This window comes from Ips typographus, linkage group LG9 (genome assembly GCF_016097725.1).
Source record: "Ips typographus isolate SLU linkage group LG9, UJ_Ityp_2.0, whole genome shotgun sequence".
In the NCBI taxonomy this organism is placed as follows: domain Eukaryota; kingdom Metazoa; phylum Arthropoda; class Insecta; order Coleoptera; family Curculionidae; genus Ips; species Ips typographus.
Window position 1 is genome coordinate 9,237,777 of NC_138430.1, and position 15,446 is coordinate 9,253,222.

Sequence of the window (15,446 nt, forward strand, 5' to 3'; positions counted from 1 at the left end):
CGATAATCATCAGAATTTAATTTATTGCTAAATCAAATTCAAAAGTAAAGAACAAACCTTTAAAGTGATGCCAGAATTAAAATAACACATATATTTTAAAACTGCAAATTGTAGATTGAGATCAATAATTTTAATGTAATAGTAGTAAAAGAACGGACACCCTGTAGAATTCAATTCTTATTGATAAAATTCTCCGACTAAATTAATCTTTTATGTTTTAAGTTTACGTTTTTATTTTTATACTAGCCGCTTACAATAAAGATATCATTTTTCATATCAATAAGATTATAGTAATGACATTTTGCGAGAAAAATCAAGATTTTCAAATATAAAAGAGTAAATACTATGTTACTACTAAACTAATAATAGTTACAACGTTAAGGATGTAGTTATAAACAAGAATAATTATACACACTTTGCTAACGGATGCTAGATTTTTACAAATTATTACTGAGTTTAAGGAAAATATATATTTACAGTAGATAATAGCAAATTTTGTAGTTTCCCACAAAATTAAAACTTACTCGAGTCTATGGTTAGTAGAAAGTGTTTTATACATCAAAACATCCAACATAGTTAAATAATGTTTTGAGGGTAATTTAAATGTTACTACAAAAATTACTTACAACAAAACTGAACCACCGCCTGTCCTTAAAACTATTATCCTGTCCCAAAACTTCACCGGACAATTTAGAATACTTGTAATCATCATAGATTTTGTATTTATTCATAGCTTAGACTTCCTTTTACTTTTAACTGTGCAAACCAACAATCTTTGCCGATTATTTGAAACTGAAATGCATCTATAGGCGGAATTATGTCGTAACTTTCTCTAAACAAAGTCGCGGGTACGTATTACTGTTTTTTTATGTAATTGATGGTATTTACTTTGATGTTCCTTGAAAACATCCTTTTAAGAAAGTTTTCCAAAACACCAGACTAACTTTTTAGAAATACCCACAAAATATACTGTCAAATTAATTATATTAAAAACGTTCAAATCTATTGGTTCTAAATTATTGAAATTCAATAAAATACATTTCAGACCTAGAAATCATTGATTTAGTTTAATAACAAAAATTACTTTTATCTCCTAACTAATACAATCTTTGATTCCTACATCCAAACAACATTATTAAATATAATGTTAGAGGTAATAATTACAGTAACAAATCCAATTTTGTACAAAAATAAAAACAGTTATTCTAGCTTAACACTAATTATTCAGGAATACTTTATTCTTTTTTAACATGTTTAGTGTTCTTTTTGTTGTTAAAGTTACCCTTGCGTTTTTTGCCGTGTTGTTTTTTTTGTCGTTGAACTGCCATGGCTTCTGAAGTCTTTTTCAAGTAATCTTTTTCCTCCTCACCTTCAAGTACTTTGATCTTAAGCTTGTGCTCGCCTAATTTAAATCAATAAATCACATTTTTTTGTGTTTAAACAGGGTTAAAGATGTACTTACCAAGCTCAAAAACACCCTCTTCTAAAGTTTTAACAAAATCCACTGCATTGTTTTCTTTGGCAAAACGAATGTAGCCTTCCTTGTCCCCCTTGTTGTAGTCTACATACACCACCTCAAATCCACTTTTATCTGAAATTTTTTCTTTCAGTTCTTCTCTAGTAACAGATTCTCCTTCGGGGATATCACTGAAATATATGATAGCCCCGTTGGGAAACTCGATTTTTTCAGCAGTTTCTTTTACAATTGCTTGTTTCTTTTCCGCTTGCTTTTTCTTTTTTTCCTCAATTTCCTTTTTCTTGTCCGCGTAATAATCAGTCTGCATTTTTCTTATCAAATCCGTTTCTTTATATTTTACGTTTTCCAAAGCAACAAATGCTTTAGCTAGTTCGACGTTTTTGAATACGATAAAGCAGGATCCTTTGAATTTGTGATCTTTTTCAGTGCGGCGTATCACCGATTCAATGGGTCCATGTTGGTCCATAAACTCAAGAATGTCTCCCAGTTGCGCGTCTAAAGGAAATCCTTTAGCATAAACTGAAATTAAGAATAATGTGTCACAATATAAGGAAGTAGTATTTATGTACAATATTAATGTAATTAAGACAATTTTGAAGTTGTTTTGGAATAATTGAAAAATACACCACAGATCAATGAGAAAAGATTAAGGTTTGAAACTTGCAAAACAAAATGAGTCAATTTTTATAGATCAATCAATAAAACATAATTTTTCCCCTCAGAGACAGTTTTAGGAGATAAATTAGTTACTCTACTCAGTAGTGACTGTTATGTTTTTTGACAGTCAAAACACAGTTTAAAATAGTATACTATGATGCTCAAGTATTTGGATCAAACTACATGATACTACAGTACCTAATTGAGAACAATATGAAATTTTAATCAACCAAACAAAGAAAAGCAAGGTAAATTGGAGCTTGGGTATAGTATCTTATGATGTAATCCCATGTGCATTACATCCAATCCTAGCCTGAAAATACTACTAAAACTATCCATAACCATAACTCTGACTACAGTTCACAAATCTGGTTAAATAAAAATGTGATTCTTACCAGTTTTCTCTCTAAGAACTTTGATGTGCTCATCATTGTTATCTGGAAGTGGTTTTTCAGGATTTCGCCTGATTTTGGATTTGTCGTCACTGACGACAACGATACGATCATCTGACTGTGCTAGGGCTTCGGCAATGACCGCGGGATCTGTGGAAAGCTCAGCAAGCCGCTTGAATTTCAGCATCACTTCTAAGGGGATCCATCCATCTTTGTTTTCTTTGATTTGATGCTGCAGAAACTTGTCCCTTGGTAGGTTTATGTCGCCAAAATAGTACTCTACTTGGCGCACTATCTTTTTTTCTAAATCATTGGCCATTCTTTTTATTTTACTGGAATTAGTGGAATTTTGAGTCAGAAACAATGCACGTGCTTGCCTTGCCGGGCATATAACAACCATATCATGTCAAATGGAAATGTCAATGTCAACCAATATCCAAAACGTCAAATTTTTTAGGTTACTTGTCATTTACTACTGTTTAGAAGAAAAAAAGAAGTCGAAGATAATCTTAACCCTACTATTTGATCCTAGATTATAATTTGGTGATTTAACTTTTTAGTTTTTTATTAACCACAATTTAAATTACTTTGGTTTAGCGTATTTCGTTATTTCTGACTGAAAACATGGAAGAAAATAAGGGTGAGCCGGCCCCGGATCGACTCATTGACAGGGAAGAGGTCGTTAAAAGGCACCGTCTAGAAAAGAAAGAGTTACAGAACAAAATACAGTCAATGAAGAAAAGCATACCAAAAGGAGACAAAAAGAAGAAAAAAGACGTTACGGATGAAATTACGCAGCTAGAAAAACAACTAGAGGAACGACATTCTCAGGAGTTAAGTCAATATAAAGAAATTCAGATTGAATTTGAAGATTCCACTAATAATGAACAACAGGTTGAAGATGAGGAAGTTATAAAAGAAGTGCAACAACCCGAAACTAAAATCTCTAGAGCACAGAAAAGGCGTAACAAAAAGGAAAACGAGGCTAAAGAACGTGAAAAACGTATTTCTGATCAAGCTGAAAGGAATAAAGATGGTCCGCGCATGCTAGAAATGAACACCATCAAAAAAGCCCTTCAGGAAATCAACCTCCAAATCCACAACATCCCCGCTGATGGCAATTGCTTGTATTTAGCTGTAAAACACCAATTAAATGTGTCAGGAGGCCCTTCTTTTTCAGTTAATGAACTGAGGAAAAAAACAGCAAACTTTATGAGAACCCACAAAGAAGACTTTCTTCCATTCATGTACAATGAAGATGATGATTCAGAAGTTGTTAGTGAAGAAGCTTTTGAGAGTTACTGTAAGGATGTGGAAAAAACTAAATTGTGGGGTGGTCAGTTAGAACTGAAAGCTTTATCAAACATTCTATGTTGTCCTATTAAAGTAATACAAGCAACTGGCCCTGCTACTGTTCAGGGTGAAAATTTTAAGGGTCCTGAACTGATACTAACTTACCATAGGCATTTATACAAGTTAGGTGAGCATTACAACTCAACTTTGCCTTTAGAGGAACAAGATGATTCTGCGTGATGATTATGGCTTGCCTGCTTTCATATGTTGTAAAGGCAAATGGATGAGTTGTGTGTACTGAATAATAAACATAATTAACTCAATAGGCAGTGTAAATTTTGTACTTTCTTGTATTAAGTAATAAGGGGCAACCAAAAATTTTGTCAAATACATACTGGTTGTTTTAGTGAATTTACAAATTTGTTTTTTTACTAACATTGTTATTTTTTTGTAGAGGTAAGATTAAATTGATATAAGTATTAATTGTTTTGTGGAAGTAAAATCCATACTTCTAATTTGAGTTTAATTTGGACTGCTTTGACTAGAAGTGATGTAAACACAAATCACCTAATTTTTTTACTTCAATAGTTTATTGTTAGAAACAAAAAACGTAATTGTTGTTTAAGTGCTCTCCACTTCACCATTTTCATTAATCTCCTTATTCCTGTTTGGATCATCTGGCTTCATTGCAGGGAACAACAATACCTCCTAAAAAAAGCACTATATTATAAAAAGTTTGGTTGGTTATAAACCGCATGCCTTTATGTTGTTATTATCAGTCAAAAACATGGTCAGTCGGTCAATTCCCAACCCCCATCCTCCAGTGGGAGGTAAACCATATTCAAGAGCTGTGCAAAAGTTTTCATCAATCAACTGAGCCTCGTCGTCTCCTGCCGCTTTATCGGCAGCCTGCTGCTCAAAACGGCTACGTTGCTCCATTGGATCGTTTAATTCGGTGTAGGCGTTACAAATTTCTTTTTTCATCACAAAAACTTCGAATCGTTCTGTTAAACCCGGAATTGAACTGAAAAAAGTCAATTAATACTATACCATTGCCAGTGTTGGCAAATTAGATGGAGTTGTGTGCCATTGCCTGAAAATCAAACTTACCGGTGCCATTTAGCTAGTGGACTCATAATTTGGGGATGTTCCATAATAAAAGTAGGATTAATGCATTTCTCCTCAATAAAATCTCCTACAAGCTTATCCAAAAGCCTTGCTGTAGTTCTGGGAGGAGCACATTCCACATTATTTTTAACACAAAGCTCATCCAAGAATTTAGTGGTTGAAGGCAAACCAAAATCAGTTGCAGGAGGAAATTTAACTTTTAAGGCTTCCTCTAGAGCTGGCAACATTGGAATCCTTTTGAAAGGTGGTGTAAAGTCAATTTCATATTCTTCACCTTCTGGTCCATCTGGATGGTACTTTACCTGCACAATAACAGTAAAAACCACACCTAAAGTTAAGTAATTTCAACTGACCTTGTATGTTCCATGAATATGATGCACCATTCCAGATAGTAAACACTCAGTAATGCTTATCAAATCCTGATAATCAGCATAAGCCATGTAAAATTCACAAGTAGTGAATTCAGGATTATGGGTTAAGTCAATTCCCTCATTTCTAAATTGTTTCCCAATTTCATAAACCCTATCAAAACCGCCGACAACCAGCATTTTGTGGTACAATTCCGGCGCAATACGCATAAACAAGTCCATGTTAAGGTCATTATGATGGGTGACAAAGGGTTTAGCAGTGGCGCCACCTGCTATCATATTCATCATGGGAGTTTCAATTTCCAGAAATCCCATTTCATCAAAAAACTTTCGAATGTAAGCAATAATTTTGGCTCTAGTTTGGAAAATCTTTCTGACATTACTGTTCAGTATTAGGTCCAGGTATCTTTGCCTAAACCTGGTCTCTTTGTCCTTAAGACCATAATGTAGATGTGGCAACATATGCAAACATGGTGATAGTAGAGTTAGTTTCAATGGGATTATTGATAGTTCACCCTTTTTGGTTCTAGTTGGTACACCTCTCACTCCAATAATGTCACCTAAATTTGTTAAAAATATCCATAATGAGGGTTTATGGAGGTAGCAGAGCAAATATGACATGATGGTGGTGGCAAAATTTGACAGTTGATTTGATAATGGTTTTGTCAAATTATGTCATGTATGCTCTGCATAGAGCTTTAAAGGTGAGGCAACACTTATATTAACATTTTCTTTATTTAGTTAGTACAATGCAGTATGGTTGTAAAACTGTTGTATATGAATAGTACACTTTTACTTACCCCTCTTAAGTTTATCAGTATCCTCCTCAAAGTCAGTTTCCTTCTCATACTGCTTGGCAGTAGCCATCACTTGCAGCTTGGTCCCTTCCCCTCTTAAGTCATAAAAAATCAATTTAGCCCCAGAGGCCCTAATGGCATGCACTCTACCAGCCACACTAATAATATCACTTTCCAGCACCTCATTATCTTTCAAATAAGAATACTTCTCTATGAAGTTCTCTAAAGAAATGGTAACATGATACTTATGAGGATAGGGATGTTGGGCACCACCCAAACTCTTCAGATTATCTATTGCTGTAGTCCTTAATTTAAAATACTCATTAGGGCTTATTTCCTCTTCAGTGATTTTATTTGCTTTAGCCTGCACTGGAGGCGCCGCCGTTGCTTTTTCCAGTTTTTCTTTGGCTTTCTGTTCAGCCTTTAAGCGCCTCTTCAGCTCACTGCAACAAGTTCAGGATAATATTAATAAATTTTAAGGAATACGGACCTACCGCTTAGAGATTTCTCGCAGGGCAGTTGTTAATGAAAACTGCCGCTTTACTGTATGCAATACATGCATCATATTTGCAGATTGTAGTACTTACTTCTTGGAAAGTTTTTCCTCTGCAGCTTCAGCCATAATGTATCAGGTCCAAATGAAAACGGCCACTATACTAATAAGCTGCACTTCACAGTTTAGAGTGGTGAGTAAGTGATTAGAACAACTAATCAAAAAAATTCGGTGAAAACCAAAAAAGGTGATGAAATACACAATGGGATTATAGAAATTGTAGGTTAGATAAAGTTTTTTTTTTGACCTAATGACGTCATATACTGTCAAAATTGTGTCTCTTTTTAGTCAACCTAACCTAGTTTTGTTTACTGTTGGTAACATTTTTGACATCTAACCGGCTGTCACTCAGTTTAGCCAACGGTTGAAAATTGAAAAGTTGTTATTGCTTTTTGGTTCATCGTTCACCTTTTAAGCAGTCCAAAGTGCAACTTTTATTTTTAAGTTTTGCTTTAATTTTGAATTATTCCGATAGCGGTTACTCCACCTCTATCCATAGTCCAAAGGGTGTTTAGTGGATTTGTTCCGAAGAGATGGCGAGTCTGCGGCTGTTCGGGGTTATGCCCCAAATTTCAAAAACCAATATAAAATGCTGGCAAGCAGGTAAAGTAGGCTTTTTTGCTGCTTAATTGATACAGATACTAGTTTTACAGTTAGTGTAGGTTAAAATGTACTTTGTACTTTGATATAAAATGGGGCTCAAGTGGCTAATAAATTTCTTTAACTCTAGCCCCACGAAGGTACATGGCTGCAGCTACCACCAACAGGAAACATATCAATCTGAAAATTGTGGATAGTGTTGGTGTAATTAGCTTTGATTCACCTGGGGTTAAAGTAAGTATAAGTACTTTGACTACACCAAACTCAAAAAACTAGATTTGTGACAGTAACAGGTTTTTAATTCCTAGGACAACCTGTGACAAAAATTGTTAAGGTCCCAAATAAAATTAGGATTATTTTCATTATTCTAAACATTAATTTAATTAATGTTTCCTTCTTTATTTGTCACATTAGGTCATCTTTGTTTTTATTTTAAGATCAGTTTATCTCAAGGTTTATCCTCCCTTTATGATAAATAAACTAAGAGAAAACCACAAAATAATTTAATAGATTTCTAATTTTTATTAAAGATGAAATAGCATCAGTTACAACAATATTCAAGTTAACACAGTGGGTTTCCGGATCGGTTGATTGAACCTTCAATAAACATTCCGCCTGTTTTGTGTACTTTTGCAGTACTTTAACCAAGTCATTGTTGTGTTTGATCATGGTGTCATCCTTCCTCGATTTTTCCCTAACATCTCTGGGGGTTTGAACAGCTGTCAACAAGCTTTGAGTGCCAAATGTGCTGGTAAGATTTGAGTTGGTTTCCAAATTTGGTGGCGCCACATCTCCTCCCCCCAATTCTTTCACCCTGTCCGCGTATCTTAAAGTGTTTAAAGTGTGTTCGCATGATCCGACACCTGGTGATATCATTGCGATCATGCAGGTCTTAGAGTTACTTCCCACAAACGAGTCCCGTAAAACTTGTGTAAGTTTTGATCCGCGGAAGGGTAGATGTGCGCCTTTCTTACCTAAAGCTCTAATACATTCTTTGAGTGATAACAAACTTTGATTGATTTCGGCTCCTTCTAGACGGGTCGTTTTTGACGAGGAGAATGTGTCTGCCCCGCGTTCGTTTCCTGCCAAATCAATGAGAGAAAATTTGCCGTAAACCTGATTTGGGTTTGTCTGACTTCTTAAATAGAACTGAAATATTGCGTGCGATCTTGAGGATTGCGAATTAGCCGATGTTTGTCCCGAAGCACGTTCTTCATTTCCTTGAACTATTAATTCCAGCACTTCCTTAACTGAGGTGACAAGTTTCTCGGTTAAACCCACAATTTGAACTTGTTGCTGTCCATCTTCAAGAATTTTAAGGGTTGCCTTGTTATTTAATAGGTCAAACACTTTTTTCACGTAAATTTCAAAGAAACTGCAGGAAATTATAAATTTGTGATGTCGGTATGATGGAGATGAAACGTTTTTAAATATGTCATTGGCTGTTAGAGCGTAGATGCCTTTTTCGTGGTTTTCCTCGCTACCACTCATGGTGAAGGTCTTGCCCGACCCCGTTTGCCCATAAGCAAAGCATGTGGCAAACCCTCCAGTAAAAACAGTTTTTAACAAAGGCTGCGCAGTGTACTTGTAGACTATTTGGTTTGAGCAATGCTCGTTAAGAGCGTAATCAAATCGAAACATGTGATTGTCTAGGTATTTAGTTAAATCTACTTTCAGTTTAGGTTCGTGGACTATGATTTGATTTTTGCTGGGTACAGTTATGATGTCTATTTCCTTTTTCAAGGTTTCCGTTTCGTTTAGGGGCCGTTTTCGTACAGCTACTGTAATTAAATGATCCTCAATGCTGTCTTCGTTGGAAAGAGGTTTGAATTCAATTTGTCTTCTGTACTCTTGAATCATTCGCATCAGTTGCCAGTGGGGGTTGTTCAAGTTTTTGCGAAGAAATTCGTTTTTTTCTGCTTTGGCTTCTGCTTGTTTTTGTCGTCTAGCGATTCTGGAAGTATGAAAATTTCTCCAGTTTTAAGAATGTGCATGCAAGTCAGAGGTTACTTACCTATCCTGTTCTATTTTGCTTGCTTTTTTTAAAGTTCCTTTCTCTTTGTATCTGGAAACGGTCTCAACTACAGATCTAGTCGTCCGAGCGCTAGTTATTGACCTACCCTCAATTCTTAACTGGTTATCGTTTGTTGTTGTGCTGTAATTACATTAATAATTCATAATTTTGTAGATTTTGGTACTAGTGGGCCACTTACTTGAAATGTTTGTTGTTTTGATTGCAATCAGTATACCGTATCTTAGCCGATTGTACTCTACTATCCCGGCAAATCCGTTTCTCATCCTTTTCCCTAACCGATTGGGACTCTTCTTCCGTGCTTTCCAATGAGCTATGATTGGCCCCAAATGTGGGTTTGATAATCAAAACTCCAGGATTCAACATTATTACGTTGTTGAAATGGATTTCCTTTCCTTTCGTTTCGTCGTCTTCGAACCATTCCACTTTAACACACAATGACTCATAGTCAATGGAGGTGATGATGGCGGTTTGCAACGATCCATTAGATCTTTTGATGTAGATCGTGTCTCCTTGTGCAAGGATTTTATCCGACATTACTGGATTTTTATGTGTGTTGAATATGAGCGTTTGTGTGACTGTCAGGTGTTGTTGCTTTATGTTAGTGTCAGTTTAAAACGTCAAACACAGGTGTAATTTTGTACAGGAGTCATTTATATTTGGTCTTTTTCAAAAAGTCACCTCCACACAAGGAGGAAGTTGTTAGTGAATTCGTTTTGGAAAGAAGTCAAATCAAAACTTCTTTAGGGGAGGTCTTTTAGAATAAAGACATTAGACTTAAACACTTTACACTAACGATACAAAATCGTAATCAATAGATATTCTGTACCTACAGATAATAATTTTAATTTAAGGTGAATTCTTTGAACCAAGAAGTAATGCAAGAAGTCAGTCAAATACTCAATGAAGTCGAATCCAACCCTCAAATCCAATCATGCGTTTTAATTTCAAGTAAACCAAACTGTTTTATTGCTGGCGCTGACATTAACATGTTGGCTAGCTGTAAAAGTGAACAAGAAGTTATAAATATTTCTAAGTAGGTTGTCAAACTGTTATATTTGTGCTTTTCTCTGTAATGAACTGTTTTAGGGAAGGACATAAAATATTTTTTGCCATCGAAAATAGCAAGAAACCTTTTGTAGCCGCTATTCAAGGATCTTGTCTTGGAGGTGGTCTTGAAACTGCGATAGCCTGCCATTACCGAATCGCAGTTAAAGACAAAAAAACTGCGCTTGGTTGCCCTGAAGTTATGTTAGGACTTTTACCGGGTGGTGGTGGTACTCAGCGACTTCCTAAATTAGCCGGAGTTCCAAATGCTTTAGACTTGTGCCTAACGGGCAAAACTCTAAAAGCCGACAAAGCCAAAAAGTTTGGTATCGTTGATCTTCTGGTAGATCCTTTGGGTCCTGGACTGGACACTCCTGAAAACGTCACTAGGAGATACCTAGAATCTGTCGCAGTAGACGTTGCAAAACAATTAGCTTACGGCAAACTGAAAACCGACAAACAAAAGGGTTTGACGGAAAAAGTTCTAGATTTTGCCCTGCAGTACGATTTTGTTAAAGATCAAATTTTCAAGAAAGCTAGAGCGCAAGTTATGAAATTGTCTGGTGGATTGTACCCAGCACCATTGAAGATTCTGGATGTGATACGTACTGGAATTGACAAAGGTAAAGAAGCTGGTTATGAAGCGGAAGCTAAAGGATTTGGAGAACTGGCAATGACGCCCCAATCTAAGGGTTTGGTCAGTCTTTTCCAAGGACAGACTCAGTGTAAGAAGAACCGATTTGGTAATCCTGCAAAAGATGCTAAGACTGTTGCAGTTTTGGGAGCTGGTAAGTTGTTTCCTGTATACTGTTTATTTTTACATAATTTTATAGAGTTTTGTTGTAATAATTATAGGTTTGATGGGTGCTGGTATTGCTCACGTTACTGTGGACAAAGGCTACAATGTTGTGTTGAAAGACACCAACTCAGCTGGTTTGGCTAGAGGAGTTAATCAAATCTCTACTGGTCTCACCAATGCTGTCAAAAGAAAAAGAATGTCTAGGTATTTTTAAATTAGCTCCGCTAGTTTGCTATATAACTTACCTGAAATTGTAGCTTAGAGAAAGATAGGTATTTAGCCAATCTCAACGCCACTCTAAACTACAATGCTTTTAAAAACGTGGACATAGTTATTGAGGCTGTGTTCGAGGATTTGAGCATCAAACATAAAGTATTAAAAGAAGTTGAGTCGGTGGTTAGGCCTGATTGTGTATTTGCTACAAACACCAGCGCTATTCCTATTAAAAATATTGCAGCAGCTTCTTCAAGACCTGATAAAGTGATTGGTGAGTTTTGTAGGGTGTTTTTTTTTTAATTCAAACTAACGGAAAAATTCAGGTATGCACTACTTTTCTCCGGTTGATAAAATGCAACTTTTGGAAATTATCACTACCGACAAAACCAGCAAAGAAACCACCGCTTTGGCTGTTGACGTCGGTCTTAAGCAAGGAAAAGTAGTGATTACTGTTGGGGATGGTCCTGGTTTCTACACTACTAGAATTTTAAGTGCCATGATGGCCGAATCTATAAGACTGTTACAAGAAGGTAATATAGTTATTTGTGTTAAAGTCAATAGTCTACGTGTTTGTACGCAGGTGTGGATCCCAAGGATTTGGATAGTTTGACTAAAAAGTTTGGTTTTCCTGTGGGAGCAGCCACTTTGGCTGATGAAGTCGGATTAGATGTAGCCAGTCATATTGGGCCTGACCTCTTGAAGGTATTAACAATAGTGTGTGTAAATAAAAATGAAAGTTTTTAAGAATGAACCAGCAAAATGGACTTTTTGACGGATACTTTGATTGGTTGGTACCAAAAACCTCTAAGGCTATTTTAAAGTGCCAGAGACCTCTAAATGCTATTATAAGAATCTTCCAAAAAGTACTAGAAGCCTCTACAAGTGTCTTAAACTTTCACAGAGTTGTTTTAAATTGTTAGAGTCTTCTAGGACCGTTTTGAATGTGCCAAACACCTCTAAATGTCACTGAGAACATTCTGAAAAGTTTCGGAGGTGTTTACAACTGTCTTAAACTTTCCCAGAACTGTTTTAAATTTGCCAGAGGCCTCTTGGACCATTTTGAAAGTTTCCTAGACCTCTAAATGCTATTGAGAATCTTCTAAAAGTACCAGAAGCCTCTACAAGTGTCTTGCACTTTCACAGAGTTGTTTTAAATTGTCAGAGTCTTCTAGGACCGTTTTGAATGTGCCAAACACCTCTAAATGTCACTGAGAACATTCTGAAAAGTTTCGGAGGTGTCTACAACTGTCTTAAACTTTCCCAGAACTGTTTTAAATTGCCAGAGGCCTCTTGGACCATTTTGAAAGTTTCCTAGACCTCTAAATGCTACTGAGAACTTTCTGAAAATTTTCAGAGCTCTCTACAACTGTCTTAAACTTTATTTCAAAACTGTCTCAGCCAAAGTCATATTTAATCACCGACATTTTTTCCTGGTGATTATGACGCAACAGTCAGAAGTTCAGAAGCATTGTTACGTCATCACATTTTACTTTGGTATCAATTTTAGGCTTTCGGTGAACGTTTTGGTGGTGGTGACCAAAACATCCTGGTGGAAATTGTCAAAGCCGGTTTCTTGGGTCGTAAGTCGGGAAAAGGAATATTCGTGTACGAAAAGGGGTCGAAAAATCGAGACGTGAACGTGGAAACCTTAAATATCCTGAAGAAGTACAGTTTGGAGCCTCGAGGGCCTTTTGAAGACGAAGACAAGACGTTGCGTATGGCTACGCGGTTTGTAAACGAAGCCATTTTGTGTCTTGAAGAAAAGATTCTTGCAAATCCTTTGGAAGGTAAGCAATTTTTACACTTACTCAACATTATTGTTAAATCATATTTTCTTTTAGGTGATATTGGTGCCGTATTCGGTCTTGGTTTTCCCCCATTCACCGGCGGCCCGTTCCGGTGGGTTGACCAATACGGGGCCGGTAAAATAGTGTCCAAAATGGAAGCTTACCAAAGTGCCTATGGGTTAGCCTTCAAACCCGCCCAAACTTTAGTCGACATGGCTAAAGATCCTAACAAGAAATTCTACCCCAACTAATTTGTTGTCGTGCATTAAAAGTCACATTTTATATAAGATTGTATTCAGCCTTTTTATATTTATATTTTATTTTTGTTAAGCAGGAGTAAGCATGAATAATGTATTGCTATTACGCAATAAATATAATTGTTCAATATTCCATATACTCTCATTGAAAATATTTTTCAAAGTTAGTAAAAAAATTATTATTACAATATTAGTTTTGAAGTTATTTATTACTTTTCTTATTCTACTTCCTCTCTATGCTTTAATAAATAACTTTAAAAGTTTTGTTTGCGGGAGCAAAAGTTGCACTTTCCTTCCTCAAAGTGTTCTGATGGTCTTTGCTTTTCAAGCAATATTATTGGTCTTTTTGTGCGTTAATTCGTCAATGTAAAGGTTTAGTGTAACCAACCATTCCAGACTTTAGGGTAACAGGCACGTGGGCTTTAAAATTAGGTAAATGTATTCAATTCATCATCATCAATCTGTTATTCAAACACTGCGGGGAGGAATAGCGTAAGTCGTTTTAAAACAAACGCGGTAATATACGTATTGCATATGCTTTTCGGCATAGAGTGGTTAAATCGACAACGCTCGGCGTCGGGACGCTTGCGCTACGTGGACGCTGCCTTTGGGACGTCGCCGGCCCCAGACCCGGACTAGATTAAGCGTCCCAGTACCGCGCCGATCCGCACCATGGTCCTGTCGCGTGATATCCCGAGATGACATTCTTATCCCTACGCTACGACGACGATTAGTGTTGATAATGTTGGCTACGGCGGGCTCGAAGTAAATGCGCGATGCAACAGCCACAACAGCCCGGAGATAGCGGAGCACCAGGTGCTACGGGGGCTACGGGAACGGCCGCAGCCCGTAGCCACGTGAACGGGGGCCGTTTTGATTTCGACGACGGCGGAACATATTGCGGTGGTTGGGAGGATGGCAAAGCTCACGGCCACGGTGTGTGTACTGGTCCGAAGGGACAGGGCGCGTACAGCGGTTCCTGGCATTACGGATTCGAGGTGTCCGGAGTCTATACTTGGCCAAGGTAATCCTAGATGTCCGTCGATCTGGGGACTGGCGCCCCTCGCGGCCACCGAGCCATTTTATTTCGAGGAGCTCGTCTCTGGTTGCCGTGCGTCATTTTTGTTGAACGCTCGATGCCACAAAAACTAATAACGCTCTATATTGCACACGGCAAAAATCAACCAACACAAAAACATTTACTTTCGATATCCGTCCCGTTCAAAACAATGTGTGGGCGTTCGTAAAGGGAAAGTGGGGTGACGCTTCCCTCTTTGTGTCTGTTTACCTCCAAGCCAACCCCTGTGTCTGACACAATAAGTTATGTTATTACTAGGTCAACCGTTTTAATTCCATTATCTACAGAGACATTTTTCTCAAACTCTCAAGAAACTATACAACTAACACTTTAAACACAAAAATTTCCACAATATTGTTAACATCTTGACAAAAATAATAAAACATTTTGCGGTTTCAGGTAACATGCATGTAGCTGCTCAAGTTAAATAAGCTTTAATTAAATTCCTAACATTTTCAAAACAAACTATAAAAAATGTCATATATAATCATCCAATTTAATAAAAGGAAACAAGAATTTCATATATCCTTCCTGTTCCTCTGAAACCAATAAGAAACAGTGGAAGAAAAACTAATAATTGAATTAGATCAAATTACAAATTTTCTTTGTCTTGAAGTCATCGGAATAAAACACTGTTCTCTTTAGAAATCTTGCTTGTAATTGCATTTTTTGCTTTTCAACAGGTTTAAAAAGTGTCCTATTTAGTTCATAATAATTTTGTATTTTAATCAAGAAAAGTTTTGCAATCTTAAGCTGTATAAAGCGTTGGCAAGGGTTTCGATATTCGATAAAGTATCGAGTCAGCGACAGTAATAATAAAGTAATATCGGAAACGTTTGCTTCGTCAACAAACTTTTCATTGTGATCGAGTCAAGAAACTTATTTTAAAAATAAACGTGACCTGAACTGTAAATTGCAAATCGGAGTAAATAAATCGATTATTAAATGTCGCTTTAAAAATTACT

The 15,446-nt window shown here is 36.5% G+C and overlaps 6 protein-coding genes across 8 annotated transcripts in view; 3 read left to right on the forward strand and 3 right to left on the reverse strand.

The window, feature by feature from the left end:
* Positions 1–967: 967 nt before the first annotated feature.
* On the reverse strand, positions 968–2,937 carry La (La autoantigen-like). The gene is made up of 3 exons (XM_081986538.1): positions 2,530–2,937; positions 1,463–1,996; positions 968–1,402 (listed from the first exon to the last, which is right to left on the reverse strand). The coding sequence occupies exons 1-3, from the start codon at positions 2,924–2,926 to the stop codon at positions 1,236–1,238; spliced, it is 1,098 nt and encodes a 365-aa protein (XP_081842664.1). The 5' UTR covers positions 2,927–2,937; the 3' UTR covers positions 968–1,235.
* Positions 2,938–2,969: 32 nt separating this feature from the next.
* On the forward strand, positions 2,970–4,334 carry LOC145733632 (deubiquitinase OTUD6B). The gene has a single exon (XM_081986550.1). The coding sequence runs from the start codon at positions 3,151–3,153 to the stop codon at positions 4,057–4,059; it is 909 nt and encodes a 302-aa protein (XP_081842676.1). The 5' UTR covers positions 2,970–3,150; the 3' UTR covers positions 4,060–4,334.
* Positions 4,152–6,908, reverse strand: LysRS (Lysyl-tRNA synthetase). Of its 2 annotated transcripts, none has more exons than XM_081986529.1 (6): positions 6,700–6,908; positions 6,116–6,555; positions 5,301–5,875; positions 4,930–5,249; positions 4,579–4,843; positions 4,152–4,527 (listed from the first exon to the last, which is right to left on the reverse strand). In XM_081986529.1, exons 1-6 carry the CDS (start codon positions 6,732–6,734, stop codon positions 4,441–4,443), a joined length of 1,722 nt encoding a protein of 573 aa, XP_081842655.1. In that variant the 5' UTR covers positions 6,735–6,908; the 3' UTR covers positions 4,152–4,440. The 2 variants fall into 2 exon arrangements, with proteins under 2 accessions (XP_081842655.1, XP_081842654.1); XM_081986528.1 differs by having other exon boundaries at positions 6,607–6,749.
* Positions 6,909–7,044: 136 nt separating this feature from the next.
* Positions 7,045–13,536, forward strand: Mtpalpha (monolysocardiolipin acyltransferase Mtpalpha). Its single transcript, XM_081986526.1, has 10 exons — positions 7,045–7,268; positions 7,396–7,499; positions 10,152–10,333; positions 10,387–11,132; positions 11,200–11,347; positions 11,401–11,630; positions 11,683–11,889; positions 11,940–12,061; positions 12,867–13,146; positions 13,201–13,536. Exons 1-10 carry the CDS (start codon positions 7,199–7,201, stop codon positions 13,395–13,397), a joined length of 2,286 nt encoding a protein of 761 aa, XP_081842652.1. The 5' UTR covers positions 7,045–7,198; the 3' UTR covers positions 13,398–13,536.
* On the reverse strand, positions 7,731–10,092 carry LOC145733622 (kinesin-like protein Klp10A). Its single transcript, XM_081986527.1, has 3 exons — positions 9,479–10,092; positions 9,280–9,420; positions 7,731–9,219 (listed from the first exon to the last, which is right to left on the reverse strand). The coding sequence occupies exons 1-3, from the start codon at positions 9,832–9,834 to the stop codon at positions 7,746–7,748; spliced, it is 1,971 nt and encodes a 656-aa protein (XP_081842653.1). The 5' UTR covers positions 9,835–10,092; the 3' UTR covers positions 7,731–7,745.
* Positions 13,537–14,039: 503 nt separating the features above from the next.
* Positions 14,040–15,446, forward strand: part of jp (junctophilin) — a 32,262-nt gene continuing 30,855 nt past the window's right edge. The window contains exon 1 of one of the 2 annotated variants that reach the window (XM_081986523.1): positions 14,040–14,427. In XM_081986523.1, coding sequence (XP_081842649.1) covers positions 14,180–14,427 — 248 coding nt within the window. In that variant the 5' untranslated portion in view covers positions 14,040–14,179. The remainder of the gene's footprint in view (positions 14,428–15,446) is intronic. The other variant, XM_081986522.1, reaches the window with a different exon arrangement.

Coding starts and splice junctions, on each gene's coding strand:
- Mtpalpha (XM_081986526.1), top strand. CDS start 7,199: ATGGCGAGTCTGCGGCTGTTCGGGGTTATGCCCCAAATTTCAAAAACC. Junction 7,269..7,395: donor TATAAAATGCTGGCAAGCAG/GTAAAGTAGGCT, acceptor CTTTAACTCTAG/CCCCACGAAGGTACATGGCT. Junction 10,334..10,386: donor GAAGTTATAAATATTTCTAA/GTAGGTTGTCAA, acceptor GAACTGTTTTAG/GGAAGGACATAAAATATTTT.
- LysRS (XM_081986528.1), bottom strand. CDS start 6,677: ATGATGCATGTATTGCATACAGTAAAGCGGCAGTTTTCATTAACAACT. Junction 5,250..5,300: donor ATATTCATGGAACATACAAG/GTCAGTTGAAAT, acceptor GTTATTGTGCAG/GTAAAGTACCATCCAGATGG. Junction 4,528..4,578: donor CTGATAATAACAACATAAAG/GCATGCGGTTTA, acceptor TGCTTTTTTTAG/GAGGTATTGTTGTTCCCTGC.
- La (XM_081986538.1), bottom strand. CDS start 2,926: ATGGTTGTTATATGCCCGGCAAGGCAAGCACGTGCATTGTTTCTGACT. Junction 1,997..2,529: donor AGTTCTTAGAGAGAAAACTG/GTAAGAATCACA, acceptor TCTTAATTTCAG/TTTATGCTAAAGGATTTCCT. Junction 1,403..1,462: donor AGAGGGTGTTTTTGAGCTTG/GTAAGTACATCT, acceptor GATTTAAATTAG/GCGAGCACAAGCTTAAGATC.
- LOC145733622 (XM_081986527.1), bottom strand. CDS start 9,834: ATGTCGGATAAAATCCTTGCACAAGGAGACACGATCTACATCAAAAGA. Junction 9,421..9,478: donor CAAAACAACAAACATTTCAA/GTAAGTGGCCCA, acceptor ATGTAATTACAG/CACAACAACAAACGATAACC. Junction 9,220..9,279: donor AGCAAAATAGAACAGGATAG/GTAAGTAACCTC, acceptor TCATACTTCCAG/AATCGCTAGACGACAAAAAC.
- LOC145733632 (XM_081986550.1), top strand. CDS start 3,151: ATGGAAGAAAATAAGGGTGAGCCGGCCCCGGATCGACTCATTGACAGG.